This window comes from Lipophrys pholis (genome assembly GCF_963383615.2).
Source record: "Lipophrys pholis genome assembly, chromosome: 6".
NCBI classification, from domain to species: Eukaryota; Metazoa; Chordata; class Actinopteri; order Blenniiformes; family Blenniidae; genus Lipophrys; species Lipophrys pholis.
In genome coordinates, this window is record NC_137629.1 from 23,592,457 (window position 1) to 23,607,464 (window position 15,008).

At 41.3% G+C, this 15,008-nt stretch overlaps 2 protein-coding genes across 3 annotated transcripts; one reads left to right on the plus strand and one right to left on the minus strand.

Moving 5' to 3' along the window:
• Window positions 1–2,263: 2,263 nt before the first annotated feature.
• Window positions 2,264–4,563, minus strand: sowahab (sosondowah ankyrin repeat domain family member Ab). The gene has a single exon (XM_080466224.1). The coding sequence runs from the start codon at window positions 4,491–4,493 to the stop codon at window positions 3,147–3,149; it is 1,347 nt and encodes a 448-aa protein (XP_080322350.1). The 5' UTR covers window positions 4,494–4,563; the 3' UTR covers window positions 2,264–3,146.
• Window positions 4,564–6,492: 1,929 nt separating this feature from the next.
• Window positions 6,493–14,773, plus strand: LOC308110827 (septin-8-A-like). 2 transcript variants are annotated; one of them, XM_080465428.1, is made up of 10 exons: window positions 6,493–6,649; window positions 8,265–8,379; window positions 8,502–8,697; window positions 9,178–9,364; window positions 9,453–9,614; window positions 9,723–9,819; window positions 9,993–10,161; window positions 11,264–11,396; window positions 11,481–11,671; window positions 12,796–14,773. In XM_080465428.1, exons 1-10 carry the CDS (start codon window positions 6,620–6,622, stop codon window positions 12,797–12,799), a joined length of 1,284 nt encoding a protein of 427 aa, XP_080321554.1. In that variant the 5' UTR covers window positions 6,493–6,619; the 3' UTR covers window positions 12,800–14,773. The 2 variants fall into 2 exon arrangements, with proteins under 2 accessions (XP_080321554.1, XP_080321553.1); XM_080465427.1 differs by having other exon boundaries at window positions 13,732–14,773.
• Window positions 14,774–15,008: the final 235 nt, after the last annotated feature.

The window sequence follows — 15,008 nt, forward strand, 5'->3', positions numbered from 1 at the left end:
CTGGAAGCAGAAAATATTGACCCTCACAATGCAATCATCAAAATACTCAATATAGTAGGTCTCACTCCTAAACTCTTGTAATACTTAGTTACCCTCTACCTTTGTGATTGTTTTTGGAAATAACATGCAGTTAAGTTAAAACTGGCTAAAATAACACATTTCATGATTAAGATTCCTGTACACACATACATAGCTATTGTGGTGTAGTGTGGTTCAATTTGCATGCAGTACTTTTCTCCCACAGCTCAAAAACATGCCTGAGGTGAATTGTCTGTTGGGGTATAAATGGGAGTGTGTGTTCCTGTCTGTCTCTCTGTCAAACTCAGCTTGAATTTGTTCCAGGACACTGTGAACTCAAGACAGGTCAGGTTTTATGGATGCATTGGGAATATCTTCGATAAAACACATACTGTCCGTAGCACTTGTTCTAAATGTGCAGCATGGACAATAAGCCATGGTGTAAGGGTTTGTTTTCTGGTATGTATACTTTAAGGCCATAGCCACACTGACAGTGACCAAGAAATCTTTTGCTAAAGCAACAGGAAAAATACATCAATATTTACAGTATTAGGATTGGAAAGAACTATTTCATGAATTCAACAAATTCTACACAAACTATCTAATCATGTATTGTGTGACAGGGATCGCTTAATATTGTTGATTTCTAAGAAACAGGAATACCTTTTGGAATTAGTGTCTTGTCCTGTGAAGCGTATAAAAGTGCAATGTACACTTGAATAAGATAAAACTGGTAAAAAAAAATGCTATAAGATGAGAGTAAAATAATTAATATATTTGGAATATTACTATTTACTGCAATCAGCACAGATCCACCATTATGTTGCTCCTTTCAAAAGTAATAGTTTTGTTCAACTCAGGCCTGATAACGTCCAGACGTGAAAATGTCGCTACAGCACCCTCTGTTGGCCTGAAATGTAAACTACAGCTAAACAGGGCGGTAGTAGCCCCCTCAATCTGCAGCTGAAGCTTGTCACTGGACCTATTAGGTCACGTTGAATGTTAAAAGATGACGCCTCGCTGTTGTGCTGTGAATCTTTCTTTGCTCCATTAGTGCAGTGAGGAGCTTGTTTATATGAGTTACCGCAGAGAGAGCGTTGTCATTTCCTGAGAAAGCTTTGCTAAGTGATCTCTGTTTTCAAACCAGGGAGGTTAAGAGCTTCAGTTGGAACGGCTTCATCATGCAGCATTTTGCAGAGTGCTGGTCAGAGCGGACAGATAGCAGAATGCTGTTGGTTAATGCTGGGCGGCGCTTTGCGCTGTGGAGAGTCATCGTAGCCTCGAGGGATCTTGAGCTGAGCTTTAGATGCAAGTCAAAGCTGTGCCCCAGTTTGTCTACTTGCCCTGATGTAAACTACACAGCAAGCCTAGTTTCTATACGACTTTTTTTTTCTTTTTTAAATATCAGAATATACTTCTTTTTCTTTTTTTTTTTTAATAACACCAACTACTTTAGTTCCCCAGAATTCCGAGGTGAATAAAGATTGACTCATCTAACATGTTGAACAGACTGTGGGAGTGCAGCTGTCCTGTGTCATTATGCAAGCAGCTTCTTTTGCAAATAACAAGACAAAGGACATTGTTCTGGCACTGTTTTGCTCATGGCTGCATTGTCTGAGCTCCAACTCTTTTCATGTCATCACAGATTGCTTTTCCACCGGGTCAGTTTAGTATAAAAATAGTGTATTCGTACTGCACCAAAGGCTGCAGCGTCAATGTATGTCCGACCTGGGAAAAGTCAATCCAGAAATGATTACAAGAGCAAAAAAAAAAAAGTAATGATTTATTCATTTTGGTTTAGGTTTTTGCAATCTAGAATAAACGTGACGAAGAAGGATTATATGAACAGTTATCTCAATAATGACTATATGTCAGGTTTTAATGTCAGATTGAATTGAAAAATAATATAATTCATGTTTTATGTGAGATTTTTGAATAATCAACCCTGCACTTATAATTCAATACAGATTGTACTGTTTTCTATACACAAGAGAATTTGAATGAATCTTGTATCTGAGATTGTTTTTCAAGCATTCCTGAAACTATTGACCACGGTTTGGTTTGGGGCCATGACTGAAGATGCCTTTATTGCGTCCCACGCTGTACCAGGAAACTTTTGTCATGCATTTACAGCCTCGACTTTACAATGGAATGTATAAAAGGAAGCATTCCACCCTGATAAACTGTCTCTCTGCTTTGAATAACTTTCTCCAACAAGCTCCCCCTGTTTTCTTCAGATGGGGTTTGCATGAATTCATTTAATGTTGATGAACATAAAACTTGCTGTACACAAAAAGCAAGAAGACAAACCTCAAAAACAAAGAAGAAAATATGTTTCAGTCAAAAGTTGATAGGATCCATTTTCAAGTTGGAGTGCGCTTTAATGTTTTCCAAGTATCAAGAGGGAATGTCTACAGATTTATTACACATTACCTCATGAAAACATGTGACTCAAGGAAATACAGTTTAAGCAGAATAATGACGAAGAGATAAATCACAATAGCTTTCGCTGAAATTTGTGATATAATCTGAATTATTGCTTTAGTTTTTTAATCCGTTACCAAATTTGCTAATTCTCAAATAAAATATTAAGCTCGTAAAGTGAGGAGTTGTAATTATAATACAAAGTGGAATGAGCCGATGGACTGAGAATGGTTTTTCCCTTTGTCTTGGTATGCCAAGAATGTGTTATTTGCAGAGTTTTATCACATGTACTCTTTTTATTTCAAACAAGGGGGCAGAAACAAGGGGTTGTTTCACCATTGGATCCAACGTCGTATGTTAGGACAAACTCATAAAAAGTAAAGTTACTACAAAAAATATTATTCTAAAAATATTTTCTGAATCTGAAACAGTCGGTGCTTCACTTGCCCCAAAATGTCTCTTTACTTAATAGTCCTATTGTAGGGCGTTGTTGTTAGTAAAATATAAGTTAAATTGGTGCAAAATGACATGGAATGTAAATACATGGAGTTCATGTGAACTAGTTGATATATAGCATTTCTAACAGTGATACACTGTCAATGCCTCCAGCTAATGTAAGTGCGCTTGTGTAGTTTAGTGTTGTTAGTAATCTGATGTAATTACTTTATAAACAGTCCCAGCATCTTCCTCTTCTGTGACCATTCTCACCAGTCATGAGCAAACTTGGTCTTTTGTTTCTTCCCGATGTGAGGCTGGAACAGTTTACTGATGGTGTGGAAGCTTTTCGCCTGCTCTTTGTAATCCTCCTCTTCCTCAGTCTTCTCTCTCTGCTGCACTCCTCCCATCAGGGCCCTGACCTCAGCCGACACTCCAGTCCCCAGGTAGTGCAGGGCCTTCTTACCATCGTGGTCCCTCTCGTTTACGCCGGCTCTGTAACTTCGCACCAGCAGCACCATGACTGCAGTGCGTCCGTGTATGGCAGCAATGTGCAGGGGTGTGTATCCCCCGTGTGCCTTGCTGTTGACGTCCACCCGAATGCCTCTTCTCTGGGAAACGTCCATGAGTCTGTGTATCATCTCGCCGTCGCCGTCCTTGGCCGCCCAGTGCAGTGCTGTGAAGCCAGACATGAAGTCTTTCTTCTGGGCCAGGCGAGCATCCCGCAGCAGCAGAGCGTGAATGTGTCCCCACAGCCCAGCAGCACACTTCACCAGCCACTCGTGAGCCAGCGGCTCCAAAGGCACAGTCTCGCAGTACTTGGCATCATGTGTGTGCTCCTCTGCTGGCTTGGTGCTCTTGGTGTGGGGCCTCACCTGGGGAACGGTTGGGGGATGTGTGTCCACCCTTTGTCTGGCTTTCCAACTTTGGGACTCCCTCAGTGCCCCCTTCGTGCAAACTGATGGGTTCGGTGGTAAACTTGCTCGTGCAGAAACTTTGCCTCCCTGCTTGTCTGAGGCTTTACGCAGACGTGCGCCCTGGTGGGGGTCTCTCGGGGGGGATTTCACCGCGATGACAGCGAACACAGCCCCGGACTCCCCGACTCTGCTCGCTTGATCCCCGCTGATGTTCAGCACTTTGACGGTGGTCGTGTCCGCGACGCCGCGCGCGTCTCTCGGTGACATCCTCCTCTTCTGCGTGCTCTCCGCGCGCGCACCGCCGCGGTTCCCATTTGTCTGTGAGAGCGAGGGGCCGCACAGGTTGTTGTTCTCCACGTCGGAGGACATTACCTCTGACCTGCGCGGCGATGCGCACGAAAAACCGGAGTTTCGACTCGAGAAACTGTCGTCCGTCTGCGTCTTGTGCGCGACATCGCGCGGCACGTCTCTAACGAAATCCTGGTATCTTTTCCTCACCACCACAAACTTCACCTCGTCGATCTGTTTCACCACAGCGACGCTGTTCACGAGCTGCTTGAAAAGCTCTCTATTGTGCTGCTTTTCCGCGGGATCGCTGCAGCTGATCGCGCCCCTGAAATGGTTGAGCAGCTCAGAGTTCTTCACTTTCCCTCCGTGCTCCAGCAGAAAGCACAGTATGGCCTCCTGCGTTAGAGGCATGTTGTCCCAACAGGAGAGGAGACAGCAGATCTTTGTTTGAGTAGAGCCTCTGGGATAATCCCAGTCTACTCCCCCCTCTGCTGTCCCCCTCCTCCAACCTGCTGCTTCCGGAGCTTCTCAAATAAAATCAGCCCTTCACTATAATAATAATAATAATAATAATAATATTTTATCGATAAATCTGGAAATATGAAATCTAAAAATCATAATCTAATAATTTAAATGTTTGTCTATTCTCAATCCCTGAGGTAAAGTAGGCAGTCGGAGCCAAAAACAAGTGAATTATGATGACTTCATATGATTTCTTTGATTTCATAAACTCAGAGCTCTTGGTATATATGAAGGACTAAATGTGACAAAATTAAGTAACTACACTATTAAATAATGTATTAAATGTGTCATTAATTAATTAATATATAAAATAGTAAAAGATCTGTTTTGGATGGGTATTTTAATAAATTGACACATTTAATGACACATTTATATATTTAATTCCAATTTTAATTAACACATTTAATTAGTTATTTAATGGTGTATTCATTACTTTAATTTTGGCACATTTAGTCCTTCAAAGGTATATGTTGCCCATTTTCTTTCTTGTGGAATTTCATTGTTTCAGTTGTTTTCTCAAGAACAAAGGCAATTTGTAAATTTCACAAACTCTAAACAATGATAGGTTCTAATGATCAAATGAGAAAATGTATATCCTTTAATAATCCAATTCACTGGGAACAAGTATTTAGAGAAGAAATCAGGATATAAAATAGAGCTGATCCCTTCAAAATTAAAGTTCACACAGTGATGTTTGTCATGCTTGCCTCACAGTAACAATATCCCTGGTGTGAGGCCATTCTTTGAGAAGTTTGTATGTTCTCCCGCATACTCAGGTTTGAGTATGTGAAACATGCATTTGAGATTAACTCCATCAGGTCAACAAAGAACAATGGTATAGACTATTAGGTGTTGGATTGACTGTTGGTCAGCTGTGGCTGGAGAAAATCTAAGCTTATGGGTGAAAGGCATGCAGGACACATGTGGACAGATCTTCAGTCCTTCTCGGGGCAAAGAGAGTTACACACACTTACATTCACACCACACCATTTAGAGATACCACATTATCTGAAAGACGTGTCTTCGGACTGCTGGAGACAACCCGTTGGAAATCCTTATATACAAGCACCAGTGTTTGACACTTTTGAGGCAGGAGACACCATGGGTTTTAAGTCATGACAGCCATATCTATAACATGGATTCTGACCAATGACATGGTCCAGAGACACACTCTCTGGGAGACCACCTTCCAGCCACTAAACAACAATAACAAGGAAGAGGCCCTCTAGGGGGAATCCTGACATATTGCAGTGGTTCCACAATGTTTTCAGTAATATGGACCAATAATATCTTTCTCAGAGGGCCTCCTTCCAGGTTTGGGACCCAAGGCAATAAGGCTGTCCCTTTGCGACGCCTGTGCATAAAGAGAGAATGTACAAACTCCACACAGAAAACCTACCGAGCCCAGACTAGCCCCACCAGATCTTCTCAATGTGAGATGAGTGTTCACCACAACAACACAGCACAGACATAGCACCTAATCAAATATAAAATATATATTAAAAAAACAACAACAAAGAATATCAGACTGCCCGGAGACTGCAGACATAAACTAGATACGACTAAAATCTGGTATGAAGCATCTTATCTTCAAGATTGTTGTTTTTGTACATGGTGCCTGAAAAATAAACTCAATCGATAAAATAAACCAATAAATACATGAATGGAGTAAATAAATAAATTACATTTGCACAGATTAGATTTAATTCATTGAGTGGTAAAGAAGCTTGAGAACTGTAATATCTTTTTTTGTTTTTGTTTAAACCTTTATTTATGAAACGTCAAACAATACAATTACAAACTCTTGTGGAGGAAAAACAATCTCTCATTTTTGAGAGCTGTAATATCGCCCTCCAGCACCGAGGGGGTGTTGCCTCCAAGTAGCCATATTGAAAGGAGCTTGTGTGTGTGCGTGTGCGCGCGCGCGAGCGAGAGAGCGCGATGTGTGTGCGTGTGATGTGGAGAGCAGGTCGGGCTGAAGACACTATAATTCCCGCACACAGCCACTTGTAACGATGGCGGCCGGTGAGGTGGATGTCTTCGCAGTAAGTATGATGATGTGTTTGTCTGCAGGCCGATGATTCGGAGGCGAACGCAGAGATCAGAGCAGGACATCACGCATGTCGGTCAGGTGTATTTAAAGAGAGCGGCGTGTGCGTGATGCAGCAGGATCGCTGCGGTCGGAGCCTGTTTTCTAGACATGGATCCGGAGGAAACGCGGACTCGCAGCTCGTTGGCAAATAAAGCCAGCGCCCTGTCGGAGGAAAGCGCACCCCATCCTCCACATTGTCCTCCTCTCTGCGCATCATTACTGTACAGTGCTGTTGGCCGTGTCAGCACCGCTGACAGGTGCGCAATGAGCATTTGAATGAACACGTAGGACAAGCAGGCGGCGGTGAGCGACTCGGTTAAGAGGATAAACATAAGTAGCAGCCCCATGTTAAGTGGTAGCTACCGCGAAACAACATCAGCAAAACAGAACAGAGAAAAAAACACCCCGAGTATGCGTCAACGTGTGAATCATACTTTACGCATGCATGCAGTTCAACGTGCCGTCCACAGGTTGCACTGGGAAGGATGGGACGCTGAAGTTGATGTTTGTGTAACTCTGGAGGAGGAGGAAGGGGGTTATGGGTACCAAGGCAGCCAGCAGCTTGGATATCCTCCCACCCTGTGAAATAACACCCGGATAAAAGGCCCTTTGTGTATGTGTGTGTGTATGTGTGTGTTTGTGCGCCGGCGCGCGCGTACGTGAGAGACACAAAAACGGATGATTGTTGTATTGGACACATCCTGGTACTCATGTTGAGCCTTTTGCTAGATGCCAGGGTCCCAGGATGAGGCTGGTGGAGGAACAACCCCTTCAACTTGCCAGATTATCCAGACCAAGCAACGCATGTTCCCATCAGATAGTGCTGCAATAGCTCAGAAATCCTATTTTCTAATAAATCTATTTAAACATGTAACGCACAGACGACACCAGGACTGGGAAATCTTTGTTTTTATAAGTATCCTAAATGAATATATGCAAATGACAATAGATTAAAACCAGAAGAAAACCCTGATACGTAAGGAAAAAGGGGTTAAAACTATATTATTTCATTCAAACATACATGTTTAGACCCGGTTTTACAAGTATAATGAAGATTGATTAAGATTTTAAAATAAGACATATATTTAAGTTCAATAGTATTGCAAACTTCTTTATAAAGGGCTAATAGATATTTCTAATTTAAAGACGTCTGTAAAGAGCAGTTGTGCTTTTTATTGCTTGTGTGCATGAGTTTGGGAAGTTGTGAAGCTCTGTTCGGAGGGCGGGTTATTCTCCCACACTCTAGTAACACCTGTGATAAACTATACTTCTTATTAAAGACTTAAAACACTCAGTGTGAGATCAATGCTGCATAATTCAAATAATTGACCTGAGTGGAGGAATATAGTTTGGAGCGTCCCAGGCCTTTTTATAGATCATACTCTTCCGTCTGTTAACTGGAAGACGGAGAGAATGAGAGGTGGCCTCATTTGAGAGTAATGCAGTATGATGTTTTTATTGTTGCAATATTATTATATATATAAATTATAAATGTTACAATAGACGAGTTAAGTACATAGACGCATTATTGGATTGTGAATGATGTTTGTTATTAAACACTGATTCAGAACGAAGAAAAGCGAAACATGGAGCTCGGTGGCCATGTGGGGTTCGACAGCCTTCCTGATCAGCTGGTCAGCAAATCAGTTGCACAGGGATTCTGTTTCAACATCCTGTGTGTAGGTACGTCCCAGCACAGCAGGAGCCACAGTATATACTTAATTTAGTGACGTAAAGCCCACGTTGTTTTGGAGCAATACCGCATCACAGAGTCTTACTGCACGGTTTGTTTTGCTTTGCGTCAGGTGAGACGGGGATCGGCAAGTCGACGCTGATGAACACTCTGTTCAACACAACGTTTGAAAATGAGGAAGCCAGCCACTACGAGCATGAAGTACAGCTACGCCCACAAACGTACAATCTGCAGGAGAGCAACGTCAACCTCAAGCTGACCATCGTGCACACTGTCGGGTTTGGAGACCAGATCAACAAAGAACAAAGGTACAGATTGTTGATTTCAGCACAACTGCCAAAATGTCAAGTAACAAATCCAAAGGATCAAAAAGACAACAAATAAGTCATTAGGATTTGATAAATACTCAATGATCGGAAAGAACTAATTCAGTCTTTTTTTTTGTTGTTGTGTTAAGCAGCTTAATAGCAGAGGGAATGAATAACAGTCTCCCGTTCTCATAGTTCAGCCAACATACTGTGTGATTGTGGGATTGGGAATTAGCTATGCCCCGCTGCTGGCATGTACTGCGAGGGAAGAAAATTAATAAGGGAATGGCTGGTAAGAACAAATGCACCACCAGAGCTCCAACAGCAGGAAGTATAAAAGTCTGACATTCTTGGCTGCGCAACTCTCGGCATGCAGAGTTTGTTCCCAGAATACTGACTGGAGAGCAGCTACATGAAGCTTAATGTCCATGCATGTATGGATACTGCAGTAATGCTCCTGTTTGTGAAACCCTTGTGCAGCTTTAAGCCCATTCTTGAGTATATCGACGCCCAGTTTGAGCGTTTTCTCGAAGAGGAGCTAAAAATCAAGCGGTCCCTGTTTAACTACCACGACACGAGGATCCACATCTGCCTCTATTTCATCGCTCCCACCGGACATTCGCTCAAGTCCCTCGACCTCGTCACGATGAAGAAACTGGACAGCAAGGTGACGAGAGTCTCTCGCTCTGTGCATTTCGTCCCGGGTGTGAACGCCTCCCCTCGGGCTGTCGCTCATGTCATGGCTCTCCACTCAGGTGAACATCATCCCCGTTATTGCGAAGGCAGACACCGTTTCCAGGAGCGAACTGGACAAACTGAAGATCAAGATAATGAGCGAGCTGGTCAGCAACGGCGTGCAGATCTATCAGTTTCCAACGGAGGACGAGGCGATAGCAGAGATCAACTCCTCCATGAATGTGAGTCCAGCAGGCGGAAGTTTCCCATGTGTGGTGTAAATCCTGGGCGTGATGATACGAATTTTATGTACGTCATTTTTTTGAATGATATCTGACTCTCTGCTGCAGACTCATCTTCCTTTCGCTGTGGTTGGCAGTCTGGAGGACGTTAAAGTAGGAAATAAGATGGTAAAAGCCAGACTGTACCCCTGGGGGTCAGTGCAGGGTGAGTCCGCTGAACTGATCTGACGGGACTACAAAAAGTCCAGCACACAACAGAGCTGTACCGCAAAACTAATAATAAAACTGTTAATATCAACGTTCCGAATTGCTAAAAATTTTCAGTGAAGGGTAAATAACTAAGCACCCGTTTGTCTTTTTTTTTTTTTTCCCCCCCAGTGGAGAATGAGAGCCATTGTGATTTTGTGAAGCTGAGGGAGATGCTGCTGCGTGTGAACATGGAGGATCTCCGGGAGCAAACACACGCTCGTCACTATGAGCTGTACCGTCGCTGCAAGCTGGAGGAGATGGGCTTCAAGGACACAGGCCCTGACAGCCAGTCGTTCAGGTGAAATTAGGGATCGCAGTGATGTGATGCAGTTGGGCAATTTGCTTCCACTGCAACGACGTAAAAAGCTTTTATACCAAACAATTTTTTAATAATTCGTACTCCCTTAATTTATTTATCGCACTTTTATCAGCTGTTTTTATGTGTCGCCCTAATGCAGCAAGAATTTAATTTTGATTCAATAGGCAGGGATAATTGGTGGTGTCAGATTTATGATAATAATGTGAACACAACCCTGACTGTAGTTCATGCAACAAGAAAAAAAGGAAAAACAAGTAAGAGGGCATTGACAGACAAACGAAGGGAGCATAGCCAAAATCAAGAGAGTCACATACGATGGACAAGCCTATTATCTTGAACTACATTTAAAATAATTTTCTGGTATTAATCAGGTAGCTCTCTATTTACTGCATAAACATCACTTCTATCTTTTCTGATACTCTGAGACAAACATGTCTTGACCTCCATACTAGAAAATTGATATTATAAAATTATTTCCGTAGGTAGATTTAAGGTCACTTTCTCAGAAGAACACATTTTCTATGCTAAAGGAAGTGTTTTGAGTCGTTATAAGTAGAGAAATCTAAAGATTTTTACGATCTGATGAAGAAGAATCGTGAAAGAAAACATAAACTGTTGTAACTGTAACTGTTTAAAATTCACTTCTTATTCCGTGTCCTTGGCTTCTCAGTTTTCATGGACAATGTTGTTCTTCGTTGCAGCCAAATGAAATTCAAGGGAAAAGTATTAGTTATTTTTAGACGACATTTCATTATTCAAGAAATGCATACATGATTGATAATTTCAGATACGTCTCAATCCACCCAAGCCTCTTACTCGGCTCATGAATGCATTCATCTATTTGCAACTCCCTCTCTAACATTAAAAAATGAATTAACACAGTTTTATTTCAGGAGTTCAGGATTAGTGAGTTAAGCCAGCTTTTTATACTTCTGTTTTTGATTTTTGATTTGCATTTGAGACATAGTATTTTTTCGTTGTTCTTCTTTTTTGTGAACCAATGGGTAAAATAAGAATGGATGCAATTCTTATCCATACAGTGAGTCCAATAAGGTGAACTTAATTTTCCTCTGATGTCCAGCCTTCAAGAGACCTATGAAGCTAAACGGAGGGAGTTCCTGGTGGAGCTGCAGCGTAAAGAAGAAGAAATGAGACAGATGTTTGTTAACAAAGTCAAGGAGACCGAAGCAGAGCTGAAGGAAAAGGAAAAAGAGGTAAGATAGCTTATCTTACCGTAACTCCTGTCCGAGGGATGTTCTACATGTTTCACAGTTTGAATTTTTTAACATCGTATGCAGCTTCATGACAGGTTTGAGCAGCTCAAGCGGATGCACCAGGAGGAGAAGAGAAATCTGGAGGAGAAAAGACGAGAGCTGGAGGAGGAGATGAACGCCTTCAACAGAAGAAAGGTCGCTGCTGAGACTCTGATGGGACAGGCACTTCAAGGTTGCTCACAACAGCCGTTCAAAAAGGACAAGGACAAGAAGAAGTAAGTCGGCCTCAGTCTATTTACTTGTCATGTTTTCTGTTCGAGCAGCTTCTTTGATATTTCACGGTTGTTATCAGGGCCAGTGAAGTCACAAAGAATCACCAACAATGAAAGTTTCTCCTGATTATCAAGGATTATACACTCAATCTCACATCCAGGCCATATTCACAAGATATGGGCGTGTATTGTCTTAACCAGTCCCAGAAGCTACGCTGGTCTAGAAACGGATCCAGGGACAGATTTAGACTGACACTGTGCGCCCAGACACTGTAGGAAGGGTCACAGCTTGCATGATGCAGCCTGATGCTTGTGTCTCTGCAGGCTCACCTGCCAGACTGCATCTCAGGCGGGGGGCACTTCTGTTTACATACGACTAGGCTCACCGATGCTCGCGCCACGTGCGGCACAGATGATACTCAGACATCCCACATAGAACTGTAATCATTTTTACAGGTGGAAACATTAGACGTCGGGACAAATTATGCACGCTAAAAAATCGCATATGCAGTCTGTAGCCAGGATTATCTTTAAAAATCATTATATGTACAGCTGTTCTTGTCATTGGTGAGATAAATACAAATGCACATTTGTGTATTCAGTTTCACTGATAATGCAAAGTTTTACTGGATTGATCCAAACAGTGAATCCACACAGGGCGGGAGTTCTGTGTTTTTCCTCGTTTAGGTGATCCTCTTGGCTGTTCTGTATAACCTCTTTTTTAGAGAAATCAATAAATACCTTCAAATGCTAGAACTGCTAAAGAGCAGTAACATAAATGTCAAATGAGTTTTTCATAGATAGATCCCATAAGAGGGATTCGTTCTTCGCACCAAACAGCTTCAAAAGAAAGAGTTGACATTTTAGAATATCTCTATATTCAGCCATTTTTGGAGCTGGCAGGAGTTGTTGCGTCTGAACAATTCGTCAAGTGTTTTTTGCCACAAATGCCAAACTTAGGGTCTAAATCCGATGGAACTTGGAGATATTAGGGAGAAAAAAGGTACTTCCTGATGTCACAACGCTGTCACAGTCATATGTCATTCACCTTATTTGTTTCATTTCTGTCATACGTCCCTTCATTTTTTCCTTTGCCATATTTTGTCTTATTTCTTTTCCCCTTTCAGTTGATTAGTGGATCAAACGTCCAGGAACACCGGGAATGAGTGCGCCGTCAGCATGGGGGAAAAGAGACTGTCATGTCTGACTTTACTTACTGACACTGTATGTGTGGACTGACTATGTGAGCCTGAATACTGTGAAGGCTACAAGCCTCTGTGTACTTATGGATCACAAAGGTAGCTCTGCTCGGTGTGTTTGATTTGTCCCTAATGCTGACTATGCTCGACACATGATAACAAATCCAGGGCCTGTTTTCATAACGTGTCGCTTTTGTTATTTTATGTTCTTGCCATGAATGCGTGTTCATCTCCAGCCGTGTATACGAGTCTCTGCTCCTCTGCGAGACATTAACACAGCTTAATAGGAAAAGGAGGCGAGCTCTGCACTGAAGGTCATCAGATGTTATCTATTAATGTGAAATAACCATTTGCATATGAAAGAACATGATAGATGTTTGTAAGGTACATAAAAAGATTGGCTTTTTGAGTGTTGACATTTAAAAGAAAGTTTGTCTGAACACTATTCTATGCAAAGTTATAAAGGACGTAACTGAATATTTCTTCAGTAGGTCTGATAAGTAAATATTTAGCATTATTTCAATTCCAAATAAGTGCAAAGTTGGAAAAAAAAGAAATAGAACATTAGTTCATCTGTCATGTGAACCCATTCACCTTTCAACAACCTCAGCACCCTGGTCATCCATTACATCCATTTTTTTTTTCTTCTTTTTATTGACTCAAAGCATTTCATACCTACTAACGTGATGCTTTATATTCATTAACAATTCAACATCTGATTTTGCTTTGGGTTTCAGTCAGAGATGGTAACATTTTAAAAATTCACTAAAATCTGTACTAAATTTTTGCATGTCATGTGTTGCTGGGATTTATGTAATGATGGTCGGACTAATGAATGACCTGGTTTTTCTTTCCTTTTCATAGCTTCTTTAGTCTTCCATCTGCGTGCTCCTTAACCTCAGGAAGGAATTTGAATTAGAAGACTTTCTACCACATCAAAAGATGACAGACTAACAATCAAGTGTATTATTTTTACATTGTTTGATAAAGATTTATAAAAATGAAGCATCCCTGGAAGTGAGGCACCTCAATCTTCCACATCTAGGTGGAAATGTGGGTGAGGAAGAGGGGTCCGGACTCACACCTTCCTCAGAGAAACAGGTAACAGACCGGATATATATTTAATTTGTGGTTCCCCCAAAAATTGCCCTTGAGAAATGTTTGTTTATTGTTCTTCTGACAAAATTGACAAGGAATTTCCTTAATTGATGTCTAATAAACTGTCCCTCAGCAGCACTCTGTAGCATGGTCTTTGCATGACTCCTCAATGTCATCTTTCAAGTATTTAAAGATATCCTTTGCCAAAATCCTCTGTTTGCCATGTTTTGCCTGTAGTACAAGACTGATATCAGTTCACACTGTGAGATATAGAGTAATCTATTATATGCTGTTAAGATTGTTCCGTGAATCATACCCTGATTTAGAAGCACTTTAAATCAATCATAGTACAAATAATATATTTAATCATATATTGTCTTGTCATACATACATACATGTGTCTGTAAGATTTAGATAAAGGCATTTCAGAGTTTACACTGCAAAGTCTATATATTCTCTTACATGGAAATATCCGGGATGTATGTAAATTAAAGGTTAGTTCTCCTAATGTCAGTAGATCTGTGTGGACACTTGCAGATTTGTAAATCCTAATGTAATAAAGACTTTATTGCAAATGTGCATTTTTCTCTTCATGAATCTAGTTCAGGGAAGGAAATGGGCAGAGCATTCAGCAGTAAACTGGTCTGATTGTAGTTGTCGTGGGTTCCTTCTAGTTTATTCCAGAAACGTGGCTGTGTGCTTCAGTCTAAATTCGACTGGCACTTATGTCAAGTGTGATCTCTTGGTAACACATTTCTCACCTGCGAATCTTACCATGACCTCTTCATTTGACTAAATAAATCCCCCGAAATAAATCCTGATTTTACTGTAATTTGTCCATATAATTTATTACTTATCGTCATTACGGAACAATGATGTAGGAAGGCAAATGAATGTGCCACTTGATAGTAAATGTGTGTATTTCACGATGGTTGATCAATAATCTCTAATAATTCAGTGATTTATAATTTATCGTCTTAACACACTTAAAGCACACTACCACCATTTCCAGTGGTGTCCCGCCTTCTCCTTTGTGATTGGTC

Coding starts and splice junctions, on each gene's coding strand:
- sowahab (XM_080466224.1), bottom strand. CDS start 4,493: ATGCCTCTAACGCAGGAGGCCATACTGTGCTTTCTGCTGGAGCACGGA.
- LOC308110827 (XM_080465427.1), top strand. CDS start 6,620: ATGGCGGCCGGTGAGGTGGATGTCTTCGCA. Junction 9,615..9,722: donor AGATCAACTCCTCCATGAAT/GTGAGTCCAGCA, acceptor TCTCTGCTGCAG/ACTCATCTTCCTTTCGCTGT. Junction 9,820..9,992: donor CCCCTGGGGGTCAGTGCAGG/GTGAGTCCGCTG, acceptor TTTCCCCCCCAG/TGGAGAATGAGAGCCATTGT.